The 23,959-nt window shown below is 38.3% G+C and overlaps 1 protein-coding gene across 4 annotated transcripts in view; it reads right to left on the bottom strand.

The window, feature by feature from the left end:
• Positions 1-23,959, bottom strand: part of Grm5 (glutamate metabotropic receptor 5) — a 480,702-nt gene that overhangs the window by 82,838 nt on the left and 373,905 nt on the right. For all 4 annotated transcript variants that reach the window (XM_016004111.3, XM_016004113.3, XM_076546727.1 and 1 more), the window contains exon 6: positions 6,436-6,682. In XM_016004111.3, coding sequence (XP_015859597.3) covers positions 6,436-6,682 — 247 coding nt within the window. The remainder of the gene's footprint in view (positions 1-6,435; positions 6,683-23,959) is intronic.

The following is a 23,959-nucleotide window of genomic DNA, read 5'->3' as shown; positions in this document are numbered from 1 at the left end:
CAAAAAAAGTAAAAGCTAAAAAAGTATTCCAGCAAATTCCACTTAAGCCCTAAATAGAAACTAGAGTAGGTCTGTTGTAGAAATAGGATATTTCCTAGTGGCCAGAGTTCTGCAAGTTACAGCAAGCATCCTTGGAAGGGAATTTTAAAATGTTGCTGGAAACTGACCAATCACTGGAGATCAAAACTGTGGAGAGGCAAGTTTCTTAATGTGTTTTTAGGCCACAAATGTGGTGGTATTGTGTTCCCCAAAATATTGTGTACCCTAATTAGCTTACCTGGGGTCAGAGAACAGAAAAGCCACTAGATATTTAGGATAGGCAGTGGTAGCACACACCTTTAATCATAGCATTCCAGAGGCAGAAATCCATGTGTTCAAGGATACAGCTAAGCATGGTGACTCACACCTTTAATCCCAGAAAGCGAGGCTTTAATCCCAGGGAGTGATGGTAGAAAGCAGAAAGGTATATAAGGTGCAGGGACCAGAAACTAGAAGCATTTGGCTGGTTAAGCTTTCAGGCTTTCCAGCAGCAGTTCAGCTGAAATTCACTCTGGATGAGGACTCAGGGGCATCCAATCTGAGGAAATAGGATCAGCTGAAAAATTGGCAAGGTGAGGAAGCTGTGGCTTGTTGTGTATCTCTGATGTTCCAGCATTGATCCCAATAACTGGCCTCAGGTTTGATTTTATTAATAAGACACCTTAAGATTCATGCTACACACAATTCTAATATGAAGTTCTTTTTTAAAAATATGCGATTATTGAATGTATGTCAATTTTATAGTGGGCTGGCCCACTAGGTACTTTGTTTTAAGCTCCGATCCACAAGATACAGTAGTATATTTATATATACAATTTATGGATGTTTGGTCCTGCTTGTCTGTCTGTGAGCTACATGTCTGCCTATGGCCTCAGAGTTCAGAAGAGTGTGTTGGGTTCCTTGGGGCTATAGTTACAGATGGTTGTGAGTCATCATGTGTGTGCTGAGAATCAAACTCGGTTCTTGTGGAAGAGCAGTCCTTGCTCAGACATCTTTCTTGTCCTAAAAACATAAAAATTCAATGATCTGTGCCTTTTAGGTAGGGTAAATCACAATTTAAAGGGAGATCAGATAGTTAGTTTGACCAAAAATTTAATATGATATTACCAATAGTGGAACTTATACTATGCACATTAAAGTATTTCTATTGTAATATTAAAAAAATAGATGATTGACTATGTGACCACAGGACTATCTCTTTGCTTTACTAAGACTCAGATTTCTATCCAGGAAAATAAATATTTATATAGAACTTCTTTTTTTTTGTAGCACCTTAATACATAGTAGTTATGTATTAAGAATTATTTAGTGCACAGCATTTTCTGTAATTTCTCTTTTTCTTTTCTTGCCCCATGTGTTCTTATACTTCCATTTCTAGTCTTCTGTCACATTTCAGGTGATTTTTTTCTAAGTATTTTTATTAGCTTCATATCTCTTCCTCTTCATTTTAAAATTCCTAGTGGTTGCTTAAGGGACTATAGAATGCCTTCTTACTTTACTTAAAGTCAATATATTTAGTTACTTAATGTAAAATATAAGATTGTTGTCAGATTACAATTCTATATCACTTTACTTTATGTGATTATTTCCCAATATTTTACATTCACATACTCATCTAGCCCACGGCATACTGTCTAATTTTGCTTCAAATAATGAGTTGTATTCAGTTTTACACATGTTCATTCTCCATCTTGTCTGTGAAGTTATGGTCAACACAGGCAGCAGTCAGACCTCTTAAGATCAGTTTCCTGATACGGTTTCCAACCCAACTTTTGTGGTTGAGAGTAGATAGCAAATATTTTAGGCTTTGAAATGGTATCTAAACACTCAGTACTGTTAATACAGTATGTACACAGACATAGTATCTATTAGATCAATGTTACTATGTACTCCAAAACTTTATGACTGCGGACTCTGCTTGGCTTGCCCACCCCATTTTTCCAACCTATGACCTAGATTACTGATAGTAAAGGCTCACATTTCTTATGTGAAATTTTGAAATTTTCAGAATTCTGAAAACCAGAAATTTTTTTTATAGCTCAATAGGTAGCAAAACATAAACCTATCTATAATTGTCTCAGAATAAAACCTGACAGGTACTAAGTTATTTATAGTCCATTAATAGAGCAAAGTGTCAATGTTCATAATGTTCTGGTACAGAAATACTAATGTTATTAAGACTGCTGGTGCACAGAACATTGGGACATAATATTAATGTAAACTTTTGTAAATTCAAACATTCTAGATTCTGTGGCACAGCTGATCAAATTTTTTTGACTAAAAAAAAAAACAACAACAAAGAGTGGTCTTAAATAATCTTAAAGGATGCATCAAAATTGATTTCTATATCGAATGGCTGAGATATAACATGTCCCAAATAGGCTAATGAGTTTAATCACTTGGTCCTGGGTGATGGAGATTTTTTTGGATGTTGTGGAACCTCTAGGAGATGGGAACTAGCTGGAGCACAAGAGTTACTAGGAAGCAGGTTTGAGGTTCACATACTTGTCCTGCTTCTTGTCTTAAGCCTTCTGTTCCTCTTCTTACAACTGTAAGAGACTATTACTACCCTGCTCTGCCAACGATGAGGGATTGCACCCTCAAAGTGCAACCCAAAATAAATATTTTTTTCTTCTAAGTTTGTCAAGTGTTTTGTCATAGTTTTCAGAATATTTACTAACAGAGAAAATTGATACTGAGAAGTGGGGTCATTACTATGACCACCTGACATGGTTCTTAAGCATTTGGAGATGATTTCTGAGAGGAATATGAAAGAGTTGGGTTTTGTGGAGAAGAGACCTAGAGTCCTAAAAGCAGAGAAAAACAAGAAATTCTAGAGGGAATTTGAACGATTACCATACTAACAAAAATGTGAATAATACAAACTGATAATGAAGTTTTAAAAGGAGAACATGGTTGTCCAGAATTGGTTTACTAGCCATTTGGGTAAAATGCTGGCAAACAATGTCTGTGTTTTGAATAATTGAATTAGGGTGAATTCCAAAATAATGGACTGAGTTGTTTGGAGAAAAAAAGGAAGAACCTGGGGGTGATGAGGGATTCCACTAAATTGCCAGAGTTATGAGAAGATCCTGCACACTATAATATCAAGGCTATGGGTTGAATAGTCTCTCTTCCTAATCATATGTACATTAAGAGTGAGCAGAAAGTTGTGAAAACTTTGTAGTTTGGTGAGGAAAAGGTTTCATTTGTGCTAAAGCTGCAGGCAGTGTGTACAAAGTGGATTCTGACCAAGTGACTATAGCTCTAAAGTTATCAGGTCCACCAAAGATAAACCAAAGCATTTGCAATAGAAAAGTGGCCTAGAGGTAGGGCCCCACCCATTGATAGCACCAGAATATAACAGCAATAGCATCAAGATACAGCAATAGAAATTTGTTTTAAAAACTTATATTTAATATGAGAGTGCCTGAACAAAGAGATGCTCTTGGGTATTGGTTCTCCTGGGAAGTGGTTCCTCAGGTTCAGCCAAGTGGCTAAGCAAAGGCCATTGCAGCTGTGGTCCAGGTGGGGCTTAACATTCCTTCTGCCACAGCTACAAGTTGGTTCCTGCACTGTGCATTCTCTACCATTGAGGACTGAACCCTCCAATCAAGAGTTGGAATAAATCATTCCTCCTGTACATTTCTTCCTGTCAGGTATATAATCACAGCACTGAGAACAGTTATTAACACATCAATGTCTTCTTTCCCTGTCTAGGGTCCTCTCATAACCCTGCTGATTTAGCAGTATCCCTCACTACTTCAGGCTCATCTGGATCCTCCCTCTTCTGGGAATCCCTTTAATCTTGTGCAGAAGAAACCTTTTTACCACACACAACCTAATACAATTCCTGCAAATACATTTCTCAGGAAATGTGTTTCTTTTACTTTGATCTGGTGAATTGTAAGGCTGATGTATAAGGTAATATATTGAAGCCTGGGGAACTTAGAACTTTTAACACTCCTTTTCTAGACTATGTCTTCGAGAGTCATAGTCATTCCCTTTTTTTTTGTTTTCTTTGTGTGTGTGTGTGTGTGTGTGTGTGTGTATGTGTGTATTGCAGGTTGGCTGGCCCATAGGCTTCTCAGGGATTCTTTTTACTCTGCTTCCCACAGCAGAATCATAGCAGTATTGACACATCTTACTGTGCTAAGCTTTATGTGGGTTTTGGAAATTTGACCTCGGTCTTCACACTAGCTTAATTTCTGTACCACTGTGTCATCTCCCTAATCCCCATTTACCCTTTATAAACTTAATTTCCTATAGCAAAAAAGGAGAATAAAAATATTGCTTATTTTATATGTTTAAAACAATTGGTATTTAGCTTAGTGTGTGTTCTGAACTACACACACTTGGTAAATGTTAGTTATATTTTTATTTTTGCAGACTGGGTCTCATTGTGTTGCTCCATTTGGTTGCATGCATATTTTATGTACATATTTATATATTGTTATTATTATTATTAGTCAGTGAGTTCAGCATAAACACTGTATACATGAACTAGATGCACCGAGAAAACAAAAAGTTGCAAAGTAATTCTGTTAATTATTAATGTTTTAATTTAATAGCTAAATTTAGCAGTGCATGGCTAGTCTCCAAGTGAACACCAATTCGTAGAATTTGTTTGCAAAATAGTATGCATGTTATTATTGAAGATATCTAGAATATCTAGAATTTTATCAGTCTTGAAGAGATTTGAAAAGGGGAGGAGATGCAATGTTCTCAAAGTATTTCTATCACAAACTTTTAGAAGAGCTGTGAATGAGGCAGTGATGTTTTGCCTAATTCACTACGGTTTCCCACTGTGTTGGAGCTGAGCCATCAGAGACATTTCCTTCTCATCTGGTTTGTGGGTTTGGCTTGGACACATGACAAGAAAGCTCTTGAGACAGTGATGCTGCCATCATCAATCTATTAACAAAGCCCAGGGTAACATCAGTGCTGAAGTTTACACAAGAATAATAAATCCATGCCCAGGAATCAGAGTGTAAGCTTAGTATCAAGACGTACAGTACATGTGAAATTTCCTTGGTAATAAGAAAATGTTTCTATTTCCCCACAATGGACATATAGAAGAGTTTCAAAGTAGAAAACAGCAAAAAGCCAGTTACTTTTGCAAATATCTGGGCTAGTCTGAAACCCTTTAAGTCTCTAGAATATAGGAAATACCCAGTTTTTCACTTGGCCATGAGACCTGGAGCTAGCTGCCTGCCTCTTGGCAGTGAGGCTTGTGCAATGCTGACAGCTGTGTCCAGGGCCAGCTCCAGCTTACTTCAGGATGTGGAAATGAGCTAAACCTAGGCTGCTGGCAGGAGGTGTGGCCACATGGGTTTCGCGTTGTGGGGGTACTTACGCGTGGTTCTCTTGGCAGGGCTAGCTGCAAACAGTGTGCAGACAGTTCTCTGAACACAGCTGTTAGGCATAAACTGCTGCTGGGAAAAGAACATGGAACCAAAGGATCCGTTGGATTTTCATATTTTAAAATTTATTTGGTTGGTTGTTTTTTTCTGTAAAGCAGACTAGTGATCTAGCTTTGCTGTAACTCATTATAAATTCAACTCATTATCCCTTGTGTACTCAAAATATAATATTTGTCAAAAGAAGTTGTTCTTCTTTTCTTTTCTTTTTTTTTGTTTTTGTTTGTTTTGTTTTGTTTTTCTAGACAGGGTGTTGCCATGTAGCTTTGGAGCCTGTCCTGCAACTCGATCTGTAGACCAGGCTGTCAAACTCACAGAGATCCACTTGCCTCTGCCTCCCAAGCCCTGGGATTAAAGGTACGCACCACCACTGCTTGGCAGCAAAACAAATTTTTAAAGTAGGAGATAGAGTTGAATTCTGGTAAGTTTTTAATACCTAGTGATTTCTCTAAAGGCTAGCTTATAATTATGAACAAGTTCCATAAATTTAAGTCACCTCCACATAAATAATAAAAAAATTCAGAGTGAAAGTTCAGTTTGCTAACTCAATAGGGAGAAAGCACTTTTGTTACAGGGTAACAAAATAAAGTGTGATGTGACTCACCAGTGGATAGAGTGAACAGAAGAGCAGGAGCTCCACCCTAGTTCTGGGCTACCAGAAATGGAATTGTTCCTGTCTGAGAACAGTGTTGTGGTGAGAAGTAACCAAAGATTGACAATAACCTGACTAAAAAGCACTGAGAGATCCACGGGTTGGACTTTCTTTGTCTATAATAAGTTGAGGGTCAGTGAGTATTAACGTCAGTACACTTCCTACCACAGGGAAATGAGGCTGTCCCTGTCTAGCTTGGCTCATTTTGAAATATGAGCCTTAGCCAAACCTGTCTCAGAAGCCTGAGCAACCATAAAGGAAAGACCCCAAAACAGAAAGTGACGATTATTTAGATGTTGTCAATAATGAGAAATGTAATAGTACCTTCCTGGAGAGTCTCCATTTTCATCAAATAGGATCATATCTCCAGAAACTCCAGTAAAATTGGTTTTCATCAGGGAGTCCAATAGTTTCCGCCCATCAATTGGCTTCATTGCATCACAGAGCCCCGCATAGCCTGGGCACAGGGACATCTGCATGTTGTGGAGCCCATAAGCCATAGAGTAGATTGCATTGATCACAAATCCCATTTTGGAATCTTGAACATGATGTGTTCTTAGAGTCAGAGAACCTGTTGAGAGATAAATTAAGAATTAACTTTGAAATATTACCCAGCTCTCTTCCATAGCCACACTCATAGATCCTAAACATTTAGAAAGACCTCATCACCTTCACAGCTGGGAACTGCACTAGGAAAGAGGTTCGAACAAGTTGTTCTGAAGTGTTTTTGACCCTTCGTGGTTTTTGTTTCAAAATCATGAAGAAAGATGTGATTCCCTAACTAGATCAAGACTTGCCTTCTCAAGTGACTTAGCTCAGAATAACACTGTCTTTCCATGTTACCCATTTAGTTAAATGTCAAATTAATTTCCCTAGACATCCATGACACTGTAACTTCTTGTCTCAAAAATCCTTAACCAATCTTCATTTCCTCAGCTAGTATGTCTTCCCACTGAGAGAATTAAATTCTGTCATATTTGGTCTCCACTATACTTACGTGATAATGTATTATTCACCTCCTCCAGTCTCAATGCAGTCTCAAAACTATGAATTCACTAATTCAATAAAAGTTTATGATGTCAAACTATACAGGAAGTTGTGTTATTGGTGAGCAGTGGGGAAACAGAGGAGAAGTATGCATTTGGAGCCAATAAAACTTGTCTAATAACAGTCCTATTGCTAATGGCCTGATTTATGTTTTCTTATACAAAATATAAAGACTAGGAGAAGTCTGTTCTTGATAAAAACTATATATTGCACCAGCGTGGCTATGTCTAGTGTATTCTTTAAAGATTATAAAGAAGGGAAAGAAGAATAAGATGTTAGTCATGAGAAACAAACAATGGTTGTATAATATATAGGTTTGGAGGGTTTCCTGACTTTCATTAAGAAATTTACATTTTTACATGGAAAACAGAATGAAAGTGTAATCAGTGGTGCATTGTAAAAAATTCTGTTATAGGATACCGAGTGGTGTATTCAAGTCAGGACCTGAATGTATCAGAAGTAGGAAAGTGAGGACGACTAACAGATTGGATACTTCATATGCTCCCAAGTATTTTAGAAGAAGAGGAGGAACAAAGGATGAGTCTTATGTTGAACATGGATAAATTAGAAAACCATTAACTGACAAGCGAGAAATGAGTTGGTTTTTGCAGAGATGAAAAAAATCATGCTTGAGTTACTAAACAGGAAGATATTGCTTTGCTTGGGATGATAGCGGTAGCAAAGGGGAGGCATGTTCAGATTCGGACACATTTTGAAATTAGAAAAACTATAACTAGTTGGCTATGTCTTCATCAGGTATCAGGCATCTTGTTAAGTTCCTGATTCATTTCCCATGGGTCAAGTGCCATATAAGTGAGGACTCTCTAAAGCCAGTATGGCTTCTTATTCAATATTATGCAAATATTGACTCAATTCATCCTAATCATTGCCCAATGAGATATATACTATTTTTATGATAGAAAAATAAATTAGTTTCTCTACTTTTTCACAGCAACTAGGCAGCAGAAAAAGAGTTTAAAACTAGGCCGTCTATCTGGGTTTCATCCCAGTGAGATAGATGTTCTATGGCTTTTAAAATCTAAATCCAATGGAACCCTCAGGGACTTCCTGAAGCATGTCAGTTTTAAAGATAAAAATTGATACAATTCTGTATTTTATTCAACTTATCATATCCTTCTACATTTCTTTAATGCATTCATTTCCTTCTATTCCAACTCCTATTACAGGATTTTTTAGTTTTAAACTGTCTCAATTATTTGAGTATTTTTATATTTATATTTCTGGATTCAAAATCACAGTGAGAAACTTAAAAGACAATAAAATGAAAACAACTCTCTTTGCCCCTAGATATTCAGTATTTTTTTCAGGCAGAATTCGCTGTAATTAAAAGGGATAAACAATATTCTTGTTTATTGTTTCTCCAAGACTTTATTAGTTTCACTCATAAATTAGCATATAGATACCATTCCATAAATGGTAGTGTGCACACATACTTTTCTATATTCTGCTTTTATACTGTACTGTGGAGGTTGATATCCTTTCCCCTGTGGGTATGTATATTAATTATTACATTATTTAACTGGCTGAAAATATTCTGCTATGGCTATAAAAATCTCATAATAATGCTGAGTGGAGTACTTTATACTTTTCTGCTGGTGTTACTAAAATTAATTTTTTATTGATTACATTTTTCTTTTGACAATTTCATATACATAAATAATTCATTCTTATTACTGTCACATTCACCCTCTCTTATCACCCTCCCACACATGTCAACCCTGACCTTTCTCCACTAAAACACTGTTTAACACATTCATTTTTTAAAGTAGATTAAGTTTGTTCTTTGAAAATGCCATATATGTATATAGTGTATTGTGTTTGCTGTTACTGTATACCTTCTTTTACCCCCACATCACCCTCCCTCATCACTACAGCTCCCTTTTCCACATATATGGTTTCTACCATTACACTAAATATCTTAAACATAAATTGCCTGTTTGCAGTTTAACTGTAGCTTAGATTTGTTTTCATTATAGTTCTGCTGGTAGTCTTTCATTGGCTTTCCCTACACATTGGATTTTCCAAGCTTCTACAATGGTCACAGATGCTGTCTTTGTAGCTTATCATAGAACCTGACACATGATTGGCACTACTAACAAAAGATGCTTATGTGAATTAGGCCAGATGAATCACAGGACACCTTTACAAGTGTCACTATATGCCAGGTCCAGTTTTAAGTTTGTCTAATCAAATTACTCGGGAAATCATTCCTTTGTGAGATAGTGCTCATTTAAGAAAAACTGTATTTGTTTTCTCTTGAGACAAAAATTTCTTTCTTTCTTTCTTTCTTTCTTTCTTTCTTTCTTTCTTTTTCTTTTTCTTTTTTTTTTTTTTTTGAGCTGAGGATCAAACCCAGGGCCTTGCGCTTGCTAGGCAAGCGCTCTACCACTGAGCTAAATCCCTAACCCTTTATTTTATTTTATTTATTTATTTTTTACCAGTGAGGCTACCTATAAAACAGAACCCCAAGAAAGACACGGGGATCACCCAATGACGGAGAAATGGATGAGATCTACATGAACAGCCTGGACATGAGTGGGAGCAATGAACGGCGAGGGTGGAGGGAAAGAGAGCGGGAGATCCCACCTGGATCAAGAACAGAGAGGGAGAACAAGGAATAGGAGACCATGGTAAATGAAGACCACATGAGAAAAGGAAGAAACAAAGTGCTAAAGAGGCCCACAGAAATCCACAAAGATACCCCCCACAAAAGACTGCTGGCAATGGTCGAGAGACAGTCGGGACTGACCTACTCTGGTGATGGGATGGCCAAACACCCTAATAGTTGTGCCAGAAACCCCATCCAAGGACTGAGGAATCTGGATGCAGACATCCACAGCTAGGCCCCCGGGTGGAGCGCCGGGAGTCTAATTAGTGAGAAAGAGGAGGGTTTATATGAGCGAGAATTGTTGAAACCAAGGTTGGATAAAGCACAGGGACAAATAGCCAAACGAATGGAAACACATGAACTATGAACCAAAGGCTGAGGGGCCCCCAACCGGATCAGGCGCTCTGAATAGGTGAGACAGTTGGTTGGCTTGATCTGTTTGGGAGGCATCTAGGCAGTGGTACCAGGTCCTGGGCTGGCTGCATGAGATAGCTGTTTGAAACCTGGGACTTATACAAGGACGCTTAGCTCAGTCTGGGAGGAGGGGACTGGACCTGCCTGGACTGAGTCCATCAGGTCGATCTCAGTCCTTGGTGGCCTTGATCTGGAGGTGGTGGGAATGGGGGGTGGGCTGGGGGGAAGGGGAGGGGGGCAGGAAGGGGGAAAACAAGGGAATCTGTGGCTGTTATGTAGAACTGAATAGTATTGTAAAATAAAAATAAATAAATAAATAAATAAATAAATAAATAAATAAATAAAGAAAGAAAGAAAGAAAGAAAGAAAGAAAGAAAGAAAGAAAGAAAGAAAGAAAGAAAGAAAAACTGAATAACAGAAATTTATAACAGGATCTTTTCATGGAGACTAGTTAATCTATTTTTGTTTTTGTTTTGTTTTCCAAGGCAGGGTTTCTCTGTGTAGCCCTGTCTGTCCAGAAACTTGCTTTGTAGACCAGGTTGGCCTCAAAATCACAGAGATCCACCTGTCTCTGCCTCCTAAGTGCTGTGATTAAAGGCATGCACCACCACCACCTGACAACTAGTTCATCTCTTAGTCAATGTGTTTTTGCTAACTAAAAAAACTATGTGGGAAAAATTGTTAGACTAATATAGACTAACCTTTTCCTCATTTCCCCCATGGAACACAGTGAAAACCATTACTTAACATCAAGACTAACTATTTGATGAGGACCATGTCTGATGAATGCACAAGACTGTGGAAGCTTTAAAAATGGAATTAATAATAGAACCACAAACCAGAGGAATCAGATGCAAGCTTACAGATTTGGAGATAAAAAGGTTAGCTGCTTTCTTCTTCTTCTTCCTCCCCCACCCTTCTCTCCTTATCCTTTCTCTCCTTCTTATCTGCTTTCTCTGTTTTCTCTCCCTTCTTTTCTGTTTTTTTTTTTCCCTCTGCAAGTTATTAGCTCAGGTGGATTCAAATCAAGAACCTTGTGCCTCAACTTCTTTAGTCTGGGATTACAGGTATCACTACACTTGCACATTTTTTTTCTAAGTAAGTATTGTTCATGTAATTTAAATAGTATCAACCTATATAATATCAAATTTGAAATTTCTAGAACATGGGCTGATATTGTGGGAGAAAACTAAACCATCTAACCATATAGGTGTGATATGAAAGTCTTACCAATATTTCTTGACCTTTCATTTATATTTCTAAATGACTTGTTTTTGTTTGGTTTAATAATCATTCTTCAGATGTCTTAGCAGAACTAACAAACAGAGCTACAGTTAATTCTTTTGCTGTTGCTGCTTTGGATAAAGAGGGAATTTCTTATTCTTTTTTTTAACAAATATTTTTATTTAATAATTAATTTAATTTTACATATCAGCCATGGATTCCCCTGTCCTCCCTCCTCCCAAACCCCCTGCCTTCCCCCCAAATCCACCCCCCATTCCCACCTCCTCCAAGACAAGTTCTCCCCTGGGGATTCAGCTCAGCCTGGTAGATTCAGTTGAGGCAGGTCCAGTCCCCTCCTCCCTACACCAAAGCTGAGTGAGCAAAGTGTCACAGCATAGGCCCTAGGTTCCAAAAAGCCAGCTCATGCACCAAGGACAGGTGCCGGTCCCACTGCCTGGGGGCCTCCTAAACAGTTCAAGGTCATCAACTGTCTCACTTATCCAGAGGGCCTGGTCCATTTCCATGGGGGCTCCTCAGCTATTGGTTCACAGTTCATGTGCTTCCACTAGTTTGGTTATTTGTCCCTGTGCTTTTTCTAATCATGGTCTCGATATCTCTTGCTCATATAATCCCTCCTATCTCATGCCAATTGGACTCCTGGAGCTCCACCTGGGGTTTGGCCATGGATCTCTGCATCTGCTTCTACCAGTCACTGGATGAGAGTTCTATCATGCCAGTTAGGGTGTTCAGCCATCAGATCACTAGAGTAGGTCAGTTCAGGCACTCTCTCGACCACTGCCAGTAGTCTGTAGTGGAGGTATCTTTGTGGATTTCTGGGGACCTCTCTAGCACTCTGCTTCTTCCTATTACCATGGGGTCTTCATTTATCATGGTGTCTCTTTCCTTGTTCTCCCATTCTGGTCCTGATCCAACTGGGACCTCCTGCTCCCCTAAGCTTGCTTTCCCTTGACCCTTGCCCTCCATTACACCCCGCCCCATCCCCGGTTTGCTCATGTAGATCTCATCCATTTCTTTGTGGATGGGCAATCCCTGTGTCTTTCCTAGGGTCCTCTTTACTATGTAGCCTCCCTGGAGTTGTGAGTTGCAGTCTGGTTATCCTTTGCTTTACATCTAGTATCCACTTATGAGTAAGCACATATCATGTTTGTCTTTCTGAGTCTGGGTTACCTCACTCAGGATGATTTTTTTTTTCTAGTTCCACCCATTTGCCTGCAAACCTCATGATGTCATTGTTTTTCTCTTCTGAGTAGTACTCCGTTGTGTATATATACCACATTTTATTTATCCATTCTTCAGTTGAAGGGCATCTAAGTCGTTTCCAAGTTCTGGCTATTACAAATAATGCTGCTATGAACATAGTTGAGCATGTGTCCTTGTGGTACAATTGAGCATTCCTTGGTGAGCATTCTTTTTTTTTTTCACATGTACTATTTTATAATAAGTGTAAATCATTTAACAAACCCTTTCAATGAACAGCGTTTTAAGAGAACAGTTCATTTAACCATTAGCAAAATACCACATCAAAAAATATATTAAGGCACTAAAATAAATACACACATACTGCATTGTCAATGTATGGAAACATCATGACGCGCACTGACTGATAAAGTAAGACTATTTTAGCTTTGAATGCATAGTAACCTAGCTAGCAGATTCGGATGTGTAAATCAGACATGTACTTCTGAACTTCCATCTTATCCACAAGATAAAGGACTAGTGACAGATTTGAAGCAATGACTTGGGTCAGATTGCATTCCACGCCTAAGATGTTCATTCGTTTCAGGTTTTGCTTCCCTTGGCCATTTATGCTTCCAAAGTCAACCTGCAGTAAGGAGTCTAGCAACTTCACAACTTCTGAATTTTCAAGTAAACAGCTTTATCAGATGATTATCAACAAAAACATGATTTACACTAACATTTTCACAGTCTTGGTGCACAGCCGAAGAGTGGTATAGCTGGGTCTTGCAATAGATTGATTCCCAATTTTCTAAGAAAGCGCCATACTGATTTCCAAAGTGGCTATACAAGTTTGCATTCCCACCAACAGTGGAGGAGTGTTTCCCTTGCTCCACATCCTCTCCAACATAAGCTGTCTTCAGTGCTTTTGATCTTAGCCATTCTGACAGGTGTAAGATGGTATCTCAGAGCCATTTTGATTTGTATTTCTCTGATAATTAAGGATGTTGAGCAATTCCTTAAATGTCTTTCAGCCATTTGAGCTTCTTCTGATGAGAATTCTCTGTTTAGCTCAATAGCCCATTTTTAATTGGACTGTTGGGTATTTTGATGTCTAATTTCTTGAGTTCTTTATATATTCTGGATATCAGCCCTCTGTCAGATGTGGGGTTGTTGAAGATCTTTTCCCATTCTGTAGGCTGTTGTTTTGTCTCATTGACCATGTCCTTTGCCCTGCAAAAGCTTTTCAGTTTCAAGAGGTCCCATTTATTGTTTCTCTCAGTGTCTGTGCTACTTCTTATTAGTTCTTTAATTCATTTATTCATTCAAAGATGATTAAATTAGTTATTATAAACTAATGTATTGAAGTCCTTATTGGATGTCAGAGTGTTGCATGGTGGTGATACAAAGATGAAAAAGATAAAATTTTTGTCCTCAAAAACAAAAAGCAACTCAATATCTGAGCTATAGACACAGCGATAGAAGCTTCTTAGGAGCCAAGAGATTTAATTTTATTAAGCTAATTTAAGTGGCCTGAGATATACATAATAAAATGGTACATTTTATTCAAACTTCTTTTCTCATTCAGTAATCTATAGGGGGAAAAGGCATATGAATTAGCTTGTATCTTGGTACTCTAAAGAACTGGACTCCTTTAGCAATGTTGACTTAGCTCACGGCTAGACCCAGTTTGGCATGAAGTTCTGCACTAACCCAAACTTGTCAGCTATTCGCAGACATCTTTGAAGGAGAAATAAAAGCAAATCAGGCCTAAACTTCCTTTCTATTCTACCCTGGATCTTGATATACAAGCTTTAGTATTTAGGGCCAATTTTATCAGTATATAATCAAGTCAGAAGACTCCAGAAGGATTATCAAATACACAGAATCTCCAATTTGTGGTTACAAATTTAATTTTACAGTCCACAGAATGTGGTCTTTAATTCATCTGGGCAGTTTAACTTTGAAGCTTAGTCTGTGTTAAGCAAAGAAATATAAGACTATGTCAGGAAGATAGAGTCTGAGAATGTCCTCGATATCAGGGACTTGAGAAAGTACCTATCTAGTCCAAAGGCTGCAGAAAGAAGCCCTCAGGCTTAACTTGCATTTGTATATAGATTGAGTAGCCTACATGCTAGTTTATAAAATCTCATATAACTAGCTTTGTACACATCTAAAAATAAAGATATAACCATAACTTTCCTCATTCTCAACTAGTGAACACTGACTCTTTCCACTTTCTTGACAACTTCTTAGCCCAGCAACTCATTCAAAATAGCTACTTCTTAGTTTGATTCAATAAACTCAGTTTACAAATGAGAAAAATAAGGCCAAAGTTCAAGGGAGAACTCCCCAAAGACTCTTTGCCTCTTAATTCTTTAAATAGTGATATCTCCTTTTATGAGAGGTAAATTAATTATAATTTTATAATATTTTTAGTTAAATAACTCATAACTCTGGGGTGAAGAAATGAGCAAAAGTATATTTAAAAGATAGAATGTTAATTATTTATGTCTGCTATTATTCTAAATGATAAAGCACTTTCATATTATTCCCATGACTTTCTGTCTACCCACCAGTAAGGAGAAATAAAAAAGGATAATGTAAGGGAAGACAGTAAAGCATGGTAAAGTAGTTAATTGGAAGTTTTCAGGGTGCTGTTGTATAATACAATGTAACCTTTTAATGAAAATGTTACATAGAAGCAAGCTCACCCCACTCATTTATTTTTAAAATATATCTAGTTATTACTTACACATACACCAGTGAATTTCTGTTAAACACAGCGGGTGGAACAGCCATTTATTTCCTGTGTGACTGAAAGGCAAAGCATATCTCAAAGCAAGTTAACCTTTACCACTGTGTTTCCATGGAAATGTACCTATGTACCATTACAACATATAACATTCCCCTCTCCTCCCCCACCTCTCTCAGTGTGTATGTGTATATGTATATATATATATATACATATACACACATATATATATATATAAATAATTAGCAGTATCTTTCCTCAAGAGTTATTCTCCTCATTTTTAAAAATTTTATTTCTGAGATTATAATACAATTGCAACATTTCTCTCTTCCTCTTTCTTCCTTCAAACTATCCCAAGTATCTCTCCCTGCTCTCCTTCGATTTATGGCTTCTTTTTGCACTAATTGTTATTACATGCACACATGTACATGCATATTCTTAAATATAACCAGTACAGTCCATTTAATGTTATTTGTACATACATTTTCCGGGATGACTCTTTGGCATTGGACAACCAATTGTGTTTTTCCCTAGGGAAGAACACCTTTACCTCTCTCAACTTTCCTCAGTTGCCTATAGTTCTTTGTGTAGGGTTGAACCTTTATGGACTTTTCCTTATTCATTTTGGCATATTCGTTGCTGTTGTCCTTGTTCAGCTCACATTTTGACAATCATGTTTGTGAGACTTTATTGGTGTGGCTTCTGATAAGCTTTCATGCTACCAGAAGTCACCATGCAAGCTTCCAAAGGAGAAAGGGAAAACAAACAGTCCTACCCAGCTATGATGATTATGAACCATATCAATAACCAACTGGCATGACTCTCCTAAGTGTGCAGTATTGGCACATATGCCTTGATGGTAACCAGTAGCTCTCTATTTGGATTTAAGACCAACTCAATAAAAAAGGAACCATGGCGGGAACTGGAAACCTAGCTAATTATTCAGTACTGGTGAATTCATGGTGATTGTAGGAGAATCTACAACCATCAATTTGCTAAATCAGCACATTCACTAACCACATTCTGTAATCATATGCCTTTTACCAACAGATTAATGTAGTCTTTCTCCTCACCAAAGAAACTTCCTTTTAGAACAGATGGAGTCCAGTAGAGAACAATATCTTAGTCTTTTGAGGCAGAGTCTCTCATGGCCCTCAAGTCAGATGGCTGTTTAATCAATAAGACACAGGGATCTTCCTGTTTCTGCCACCCCAGCACTGACATTACAAGTCTAAACCACCACAATTGCTTTTTTGTTTTCTTTTTATGTGAGTTCTGGAGATTGGATTCAGATTCTCATGCTTGCAAGGAAAACACCTTAGCAAGTGATTCATCTTCCTACCTACAACATGTAATACTTTATGGCATATATTAGAATTATCCATAAACTTTACTGGCCCCTCATAGAATATGAGTTTTGTGAAGCATAAGACAATCTTGTTTTCCTTGTATTTTTCACAAGCTCTAACACTGGGGATTAAGGCAAACATTTCATTTAATCTTTTAATATTTGTTGACCATTTCATTTTTTGTTGTTGTTGTTTGCAAAGCTCTAATCCTACCATGAGATTTGAGATTAGTATAGAATGGACAATCAGCTCTCTGTGACCCCAGTGCATTTTGACTTTATTTACCATTATATTTCTTGCATATAGTACAGTGCTTAGCATTGCCAGTATCTTATTGATGGATCATGGAAGGTGAATGAATATAGAAATGTCAAATAGACTTACTGTATGAAACTTAAGATACAGTGAACCAGTTAGAGAAATGCAGCTAGAGTTTTCCTGCCTGGCCCACAGTCAGGACAAATCTTTGTCACCTGCCAGTCCCACAGCCGCTCAGACCCAACCAAGTAAACACAGAGACTTATTTTGTTTACAAACTGTATGGCCGTGGCAGGCTTCTTGCTAACTGTTCTTATAACTTAAATAAGTCCATTTCCATAAATCTATACCCTGCCAAGCGGCTCGTGGCTTACCGGTACTTTACATCTTCCTTGTCATTGTGGCTGCTCCAGGCAGTGACTCCTTCTGCCTTCCTGTTCTCTTATTTATCCTTTCTGTTAGTCCTGCCCATTAACTCCTGCCTAGCCATGGCCAATCAGGTTTTATCTATTGACCAATCAGCAACTTGACATACAGACTATTCCCCAGCACAGCCAAGTGCAGACCATCTTAGACACCTGCACTCAGGCCCGTGGTCCTAATCATCCTCTATGCGGACCTGCTGGGTAAAGCCACGAGGATCTGAGAACGGGCTCCCACAGGACATACAGAACATCCCACAGCAGAGAAATGATGTTATAATGAAGATACCAACACTTTTTTGGAGTATTAAGATTTGTGACATGAAGAAGTGGTTGTGAGACCTAAGGCTTGGGCCAGGACTAGGGATACAAAGTAGTAAAGAATCGTCTATGGAAATGCTGCTATAATGGATGACATCACACAAATAATTTATCCTCCTTTATAACATCGAATGTATCCATGTTATGTGAAGCAGCACAACAGCTCCAAGAATCTAAATTTGTAACCACATATACTGATATAACTCCCAAAGTTCACAATGCCTCTGATATGTAATTTTACCTGAAATATAGGAAGGTAACCTCTGAATCCTTACTGTGCAAAGCAATGAACCCAGCAGCCTTAGAAGTAGCAGCTCTGTTCAGAAGCCTCAGAAGTCCAGGAGGGACTTCAGACTTTTCCATTCAGAGTGCTACCTTTTAAGTTTAATAAATGAGAACCAGTGGCTGGTTGATAACTCTGAATGAATATGTGATTTCAGACAGCCATAGTTTTTTTATTCACATCATGACATTTTTGAAGAACTTCCATATAGAGTGTAAATTAATTCTATAAGAATATGAAGTTTGATAGTAACAATATTTAAGAGTCTGGAAAAAATATCATGACACTGCATGGTATCCTTACAATATATCTTATATGTAAATTGTACTGTGTGTAGAGCAGTAGTAAGTTTTCAGGTATCAGGTGCATCTCACTAAGGTGTGATTTCCATGTCTGTTTTCTCACGTTCTCACAATTCTACTGGAAAGTATAATTTTCCTTGTTTTCAACATGAGGTGATCTTGAAAACATAACCATTCAGTTCTACCTGGGAGACCCAACAAAGACTTGAGAATAATGTGCTCCTTGGACTACAATGAAAAATGTACGATAGAAAACTAATTATCAGATTGGAAGTCACACCTGAGTGAGAAACACCAGATACCTGAAAACTCACTACTGTTGTATAAACAGTACAATTTACATATTAGACAGAGCTAATTGCAAAGTCAGCACTGCCCACATTTGGGAATTTAAGAATTGCTATACTTATAATCCAGGTTTCTGATGATCAAGATGCAAAAAAAAAAAAAAAAAAAAAAAAACATTTCCACTAAGGTTTTGCTTCTAATTAAAAAGAATAAGCATGATAAATTAGAAACTCAGTTCCTATAATGAACTCTGTAATTGAAATGAAGTAGAAAATTGCAAAAGAATGAATTACTTTGTCATATCCAAACCTTCCGTAAAGAACTAAACTGCAATTACAGAGTTCACAAATTGTACACAGGGAAGACTTATTGTCACCACTAATACTAAAGGCTTGACTAGAGTAGAACATATAGTCATGGAAGATTAGAGACATCTGAACATCTTTAAAGTATGTATATGTGAAGTTCTCTCTTCTAAGTGTGGTAGTCATTGTACCAATGGTGTGGATTATTATTATTGTATGAATTACTTTAAATCACGACATTGCCACTTTTAGCCATGATGATAAAGATTTCACAGCAACCATTTTATCATGAAATGTTTCAAAGGCAGATATTACAGCAAAAGAGAATGAGGAGGGAATCTCCCACAATACCTGTTGTCGGGTGTACTGCATCCATCACCTCAACTCTCATAGCAAATGTGCAAAATGAGCATTATATTTTCCCTAGTTTGTATGAGAAATGTTAGGCTCACAGACAAGAAAGCAATGACTAATGACACAAAACTAATACACAGTGAGTTAGAATTTTAAAATCTAGTTCAAGGTGATCCTGCAGGCTGCTCTTTCTGAAATTCACTTCTATTCTCTCTGAATTATCATTAAACATCCAATAGTTACACTTCTAAAAGCCATTTTCTATACATGAGAATGGAAATGATAATCCTGATTAACATCTGAGAGCATCTGAAGAGCAAATGAAAGGACATATATCACATATTTGACAAATAAGAAAGGGTAAAATATACTAAGAAACCAATACTATAGTTGTAGCTTAGCTATTATCAGTTACAATGCTTTTTGTATATAAGAAAACTGAGACTCATGTATGATGAGCAACTTTTCTAAATGACAGAAAACTTTTTAATTTGTAAAGCATTGCCACCATATAGAGTTAAAGCCCTCCATATGGGCTAGGACTGTGTTAAAGGAACATGGAATGGTATGAGAAACATTTTCTGAAAAGACTGTCTTTGAAACTGTCTTAGCTTAACTGCCACATGCATGTCATCAGTGCTCCAAACAAAGTGACATTCCCTGTCACCTGTTCAACTGACTTCATTTGACATCTTACAAGGAAGGCAGATCCAGTAGCATGAAAACCACTAAACTAAATTTCCTCAAGTCTCTTTGGTGATGTGGAAATGGGTTGTGGTAGCGACAGGCTTATTTTTTTCTGTTTCCCATAATTCTTCAAAGCTCAAAATTGGTTTTAGTGATGGGCATTCTTTCAAACACGTTTTGTATTTATAGCAGGCAGCATATCCTTAAAACATTATTTTTGGGCCGGGCAGTGGTGGCGCATGCCTTTAATCCCAGCACTCGGGAGGCAGAGCCAGGTGGATCTCTGTGAGTTCGAGGCCAGCCTGGGCTACCAAGTGAGTTCCAAGAAAGGCACAAAGCTACACAGAGAAACCCTATCTCGAAAAACCCAAAAAAAAAAAAAAAAAAAAAAAAAAAGGAAAAAAACACATTATTTTTGAAGCTCGGATTCAAATTATGATACTTCATTGGTCAGTTGTCTTTGCTTGACCAACCAGTTAACTTCTTTGTGCTTTAGCTTACACAAATACAATGTGACAATAGTAATACTTGAGGATGAAGAGAGATCAAGTGACTAAAAGAATAAAATGAAACTATAAACTATTTTATAATTTTGACATTAGTAGTTTACAATATATTGATTTGAAGGACTTACAGTGAGCTGCAAGCTATCTTTGTGAAGCAGTTAAAAATATATTCGTGACTGTGACTGCCTAAGAGAATAATTTCTGTCTTGGGGACATAATTATTTTTGGAGATCAGGGTGGGAATGTATCCTTATGTGGTAACCTGACTAGTCTCTTTAAATGTTTTTCACCTCTGTCTGTAACATTACTGTTGTGTAGCTACTTACTCCAAAGTTGAAACATTTCTCTGTGGACAGAGTAAGGAGGCTCTTAAGACTCAGGAAGCTAACAGATCTTACAAGGCACAAGAAGTTTATGAAAGTTATGGAATACACACCATCCCTCCTTGGCTTAATATACGCAGTCAGCGATTCTTAATATAAGTAGTAGGTGTCTAGGGAAGATGCTATTCTTTGGTGGGTAACTGTGATAAAACTACTTTGAAGTTGGGAAGAGAACACAAAGAATCAAGAACAAGCCATCTGAGAGCAGAGAATACTTGTTGGGGAACAGGGAATCTCAGGTTGGTCATGTTCTATGTGGTATGGGGTAACACACATTCTTAATGATTAAGATATGTTAGTGTCAGGCTGTCCCTCAAGGAGCTGAGAAGCTACATAATGTATTGCAGTCCTTGAAAGCAGCACATATGGGATGGGATCATGAGAACATTATGTTAAGGGTTGTGTGGAGTTTGCTGTGGTTAATAAAACATACAGCTGAGGTTCCAATGTCTGCCCTGGAAAAGCTTGTTTATGTAACAGTCTACAATGGAGAGTGACATGCTGATTCTTGCCTCTGTACTAATCTCTGATTTGGCAGGAAAATTGATGAGGAGGATGAGGTGGAGTTGTGGGCTTGCCATTTCTTACATCTGGCCGAAAATAGAGGAAAAAGATAACAAATTAGATCTGTGCTAAAAAGCCCTTCCTGGCATTCAAAGGTTTGGATCCATGGACTGAATCATGCTCTGAGGCAGGAGAGAACCAGGTTAAAGAGAAGAAGCTACTTCTCAGGTCTGAACATCAATACAAAAGAGGGAAAATCACATGAAGTTTCTGGCCTTAATGTCCATTCAACAAAGTAAATTGTAATAGAGAATATTTTTTATCTGAACTGTCTGAATTAGAAAAACATGTTCTAAAATGCCAGCTTAAGCATTGAAGATGGGACTATGTTTCTTAGGAGAGGTAAAAAAAGGAGCCAAATTAAGAAGGATATTAGGATTGACATGGGGCTTTTGGGACTTTGTTGAGGTGGGAGGTGATTTTTAAGGTATAGGAAAGATTATGGCACTTATTGATTATTTAGACTAGCAAATAAATAAGGAGTATAAGGTGTAAAATACTCAGGAGGGGATGAAAAAGAGGGAAAACAGCCAATGAAATATGTACAGTTCACTTGAAGGTGTACATATCAAGACTTGAGCCTATCTGGATTTTCTAGGGGAAACTGTAGCATGAATCTTAAAAGTTCTTATTAATAAAATCAAACCCGAGGCCAGTTATTGGGGTCCATGCTGGTAGGTCAGAGAGACAGAACAAGCCACAGCTATCTCACCTCGCCGGATCCTCAGCTGGTCTTGTTTCCTCCGACTGGAAGCTTCTGTGTCCTCATCCCAATGGCTCTCAGCTCAACTGCTGCTGGAAAGCCTGAAGCTTAACCAGCCACATGCTTAACCAGCCAAATGCTTAACCAGCCAAAAGCTGCTAGTTTCTGGTCCTCACGCCTTATATTTCTTTCTGCTTTCTACCACCACTCCCTGGGATTAAAGGCTGGCTTTCTGGGATTAAAGGTGTGTGTCACCATGCTTGGCTATTTCCAATGTGGCCTTGAACTCACAGAGATCCAGAGGGACTTCTGTCTCTGGAATGCTAGGATTAAAGGTGTGAGTGCCACCATTTTCTAGCCTTTGTATTTAGTGGCTGTCTGTTCTCTGACCCCAGATGAATTTATTAGAGTACACAATGTTTTGGGGAACACAATACCACCACAGGAAATATTTTGACAGAAAGCCAAATGTTGTTCTAATGAGCCTGTGGAATACTTAGAACGGCTTTGGAAGGTGTTAATTCTGAGAAAGTTAACTAAAAAGGGGAAAGGAATAGCACAGGTGAAAAAGATTAAGTTTATTCTAGGGGTGGTCAACTATCCAAAGTAAATAATCCAATGTTTTCTTGTGTAAGTAAGTATCTGGGGTTGATATTGTTATGGCACAACAACATTTCAAGAGCCATGTTTTCTGGATGGGCAGGCAATGGCCACGGTGCCCAACTGGCAATGAAAGAACTTGGAAGTAGACTGCAATGGACAGTGACATGGAGAAGAACATTCCTTCTTTCTCTTTGCAACACAAGCAGGGCCAAATAGTGGAACATGTCCAAATAAAGTCCAGGAGGCAGGAAGATACACAATGGCACTGAGGTAGTACCTGCTGTACAAATCCTTATAATAAAAACCTAGAGGCAGATACTGGTGTAAATGCTGAAAGATCAGAGAGATAAAGGAACAAGCCACAGTCACTTCTTTTTTTTAAAAAAACTTATTCTTAATTTTCTATTTTACATACTAATCACAGATCCCCCTCTTCCCTCTTCCTGCCCCTCCAGCATCCCAACCACCAACCCACCAACCATTCCCTCAAACAAGAAGGTAAGGCCTCCCATTGGGAGTCAGCAGAGCCTGGTACATTCAGTAGAGGCCGATCCAAGCCCCTCCCCCTGCCTCATGGTTGTGCAAGGTGTCCCACCATAGGTAATGGGCTCCAAAAAGCCAGCTCATGTACCAGGAATGTATCCTGATCCTATTGCTAGGGGGCCCCTTAAGCAGATCCTGAGTGAGTTAACCCAGACTCAGAAGGTATGTACTCACTCGTAAGTGCATACTAGATGTAAAGCAAAGGATAACCAAACTGCAACCCACAGCTCCAGAGAAGCTAGCTAACAAGGAGAACCCAAAGAGGGATGTGTGGATCACTCCAGGAAGGAGAAATAGATACAATCCCCATGAGTAAACTGGGGATGAGGGTGGGCAATGGAGGGTAAGGGGTGGGGGATAAGAACATAAGGGAATTGGATGGTCGAGCTGGAACAGGGATGGAGTGAGAGAGCAATGAAAGAGATACTATGACAGAGGGAGACATCATGGGGATAGGGAGAAACTGGGTGCTAGGGAAATTACCAGGAATCCACAAGGATGACAGTTAGGATCCTGTCCTCACTCCTGCATAAATGCAGCTTGGGGTCTGGCATCTAATGTCACCAGCAGGCACTGGCAACTACACAATCTGTGCCTTAAAAAGCCGGTTGCGGACCCCTACCCTCTCTCTCTGTTCTCTGCTCTCTCTCTGTTCCCTGCTCTGCTCTGCTCCTGCCATCTTTCTCTCTCTCCAGGCCTGGCTTTCCTCTC

This window comes from Peromyscus maniculatus, chromosome 1 (genome assembly GCF_049852395.1).
Source record: "Peromyscus maniculatus bairdii isolate BWxNUB_F1_BW_parent chromosome 1, HU_Pman_BW_mat_3.1, whole genome shotgun sequence".
Classification (NCBI taxonomy): domain Eukaryota; kingdom Metazoa; phylum Chordata; class Mammalia; order Rodentia; family Cricetidae; genus Peromyscus; species Peromyscus maniculatus.
Note: the sequence above shows the minus strand (reverse complement) of the source record. Positions and strands in the feature narration are given on the sequence as shown.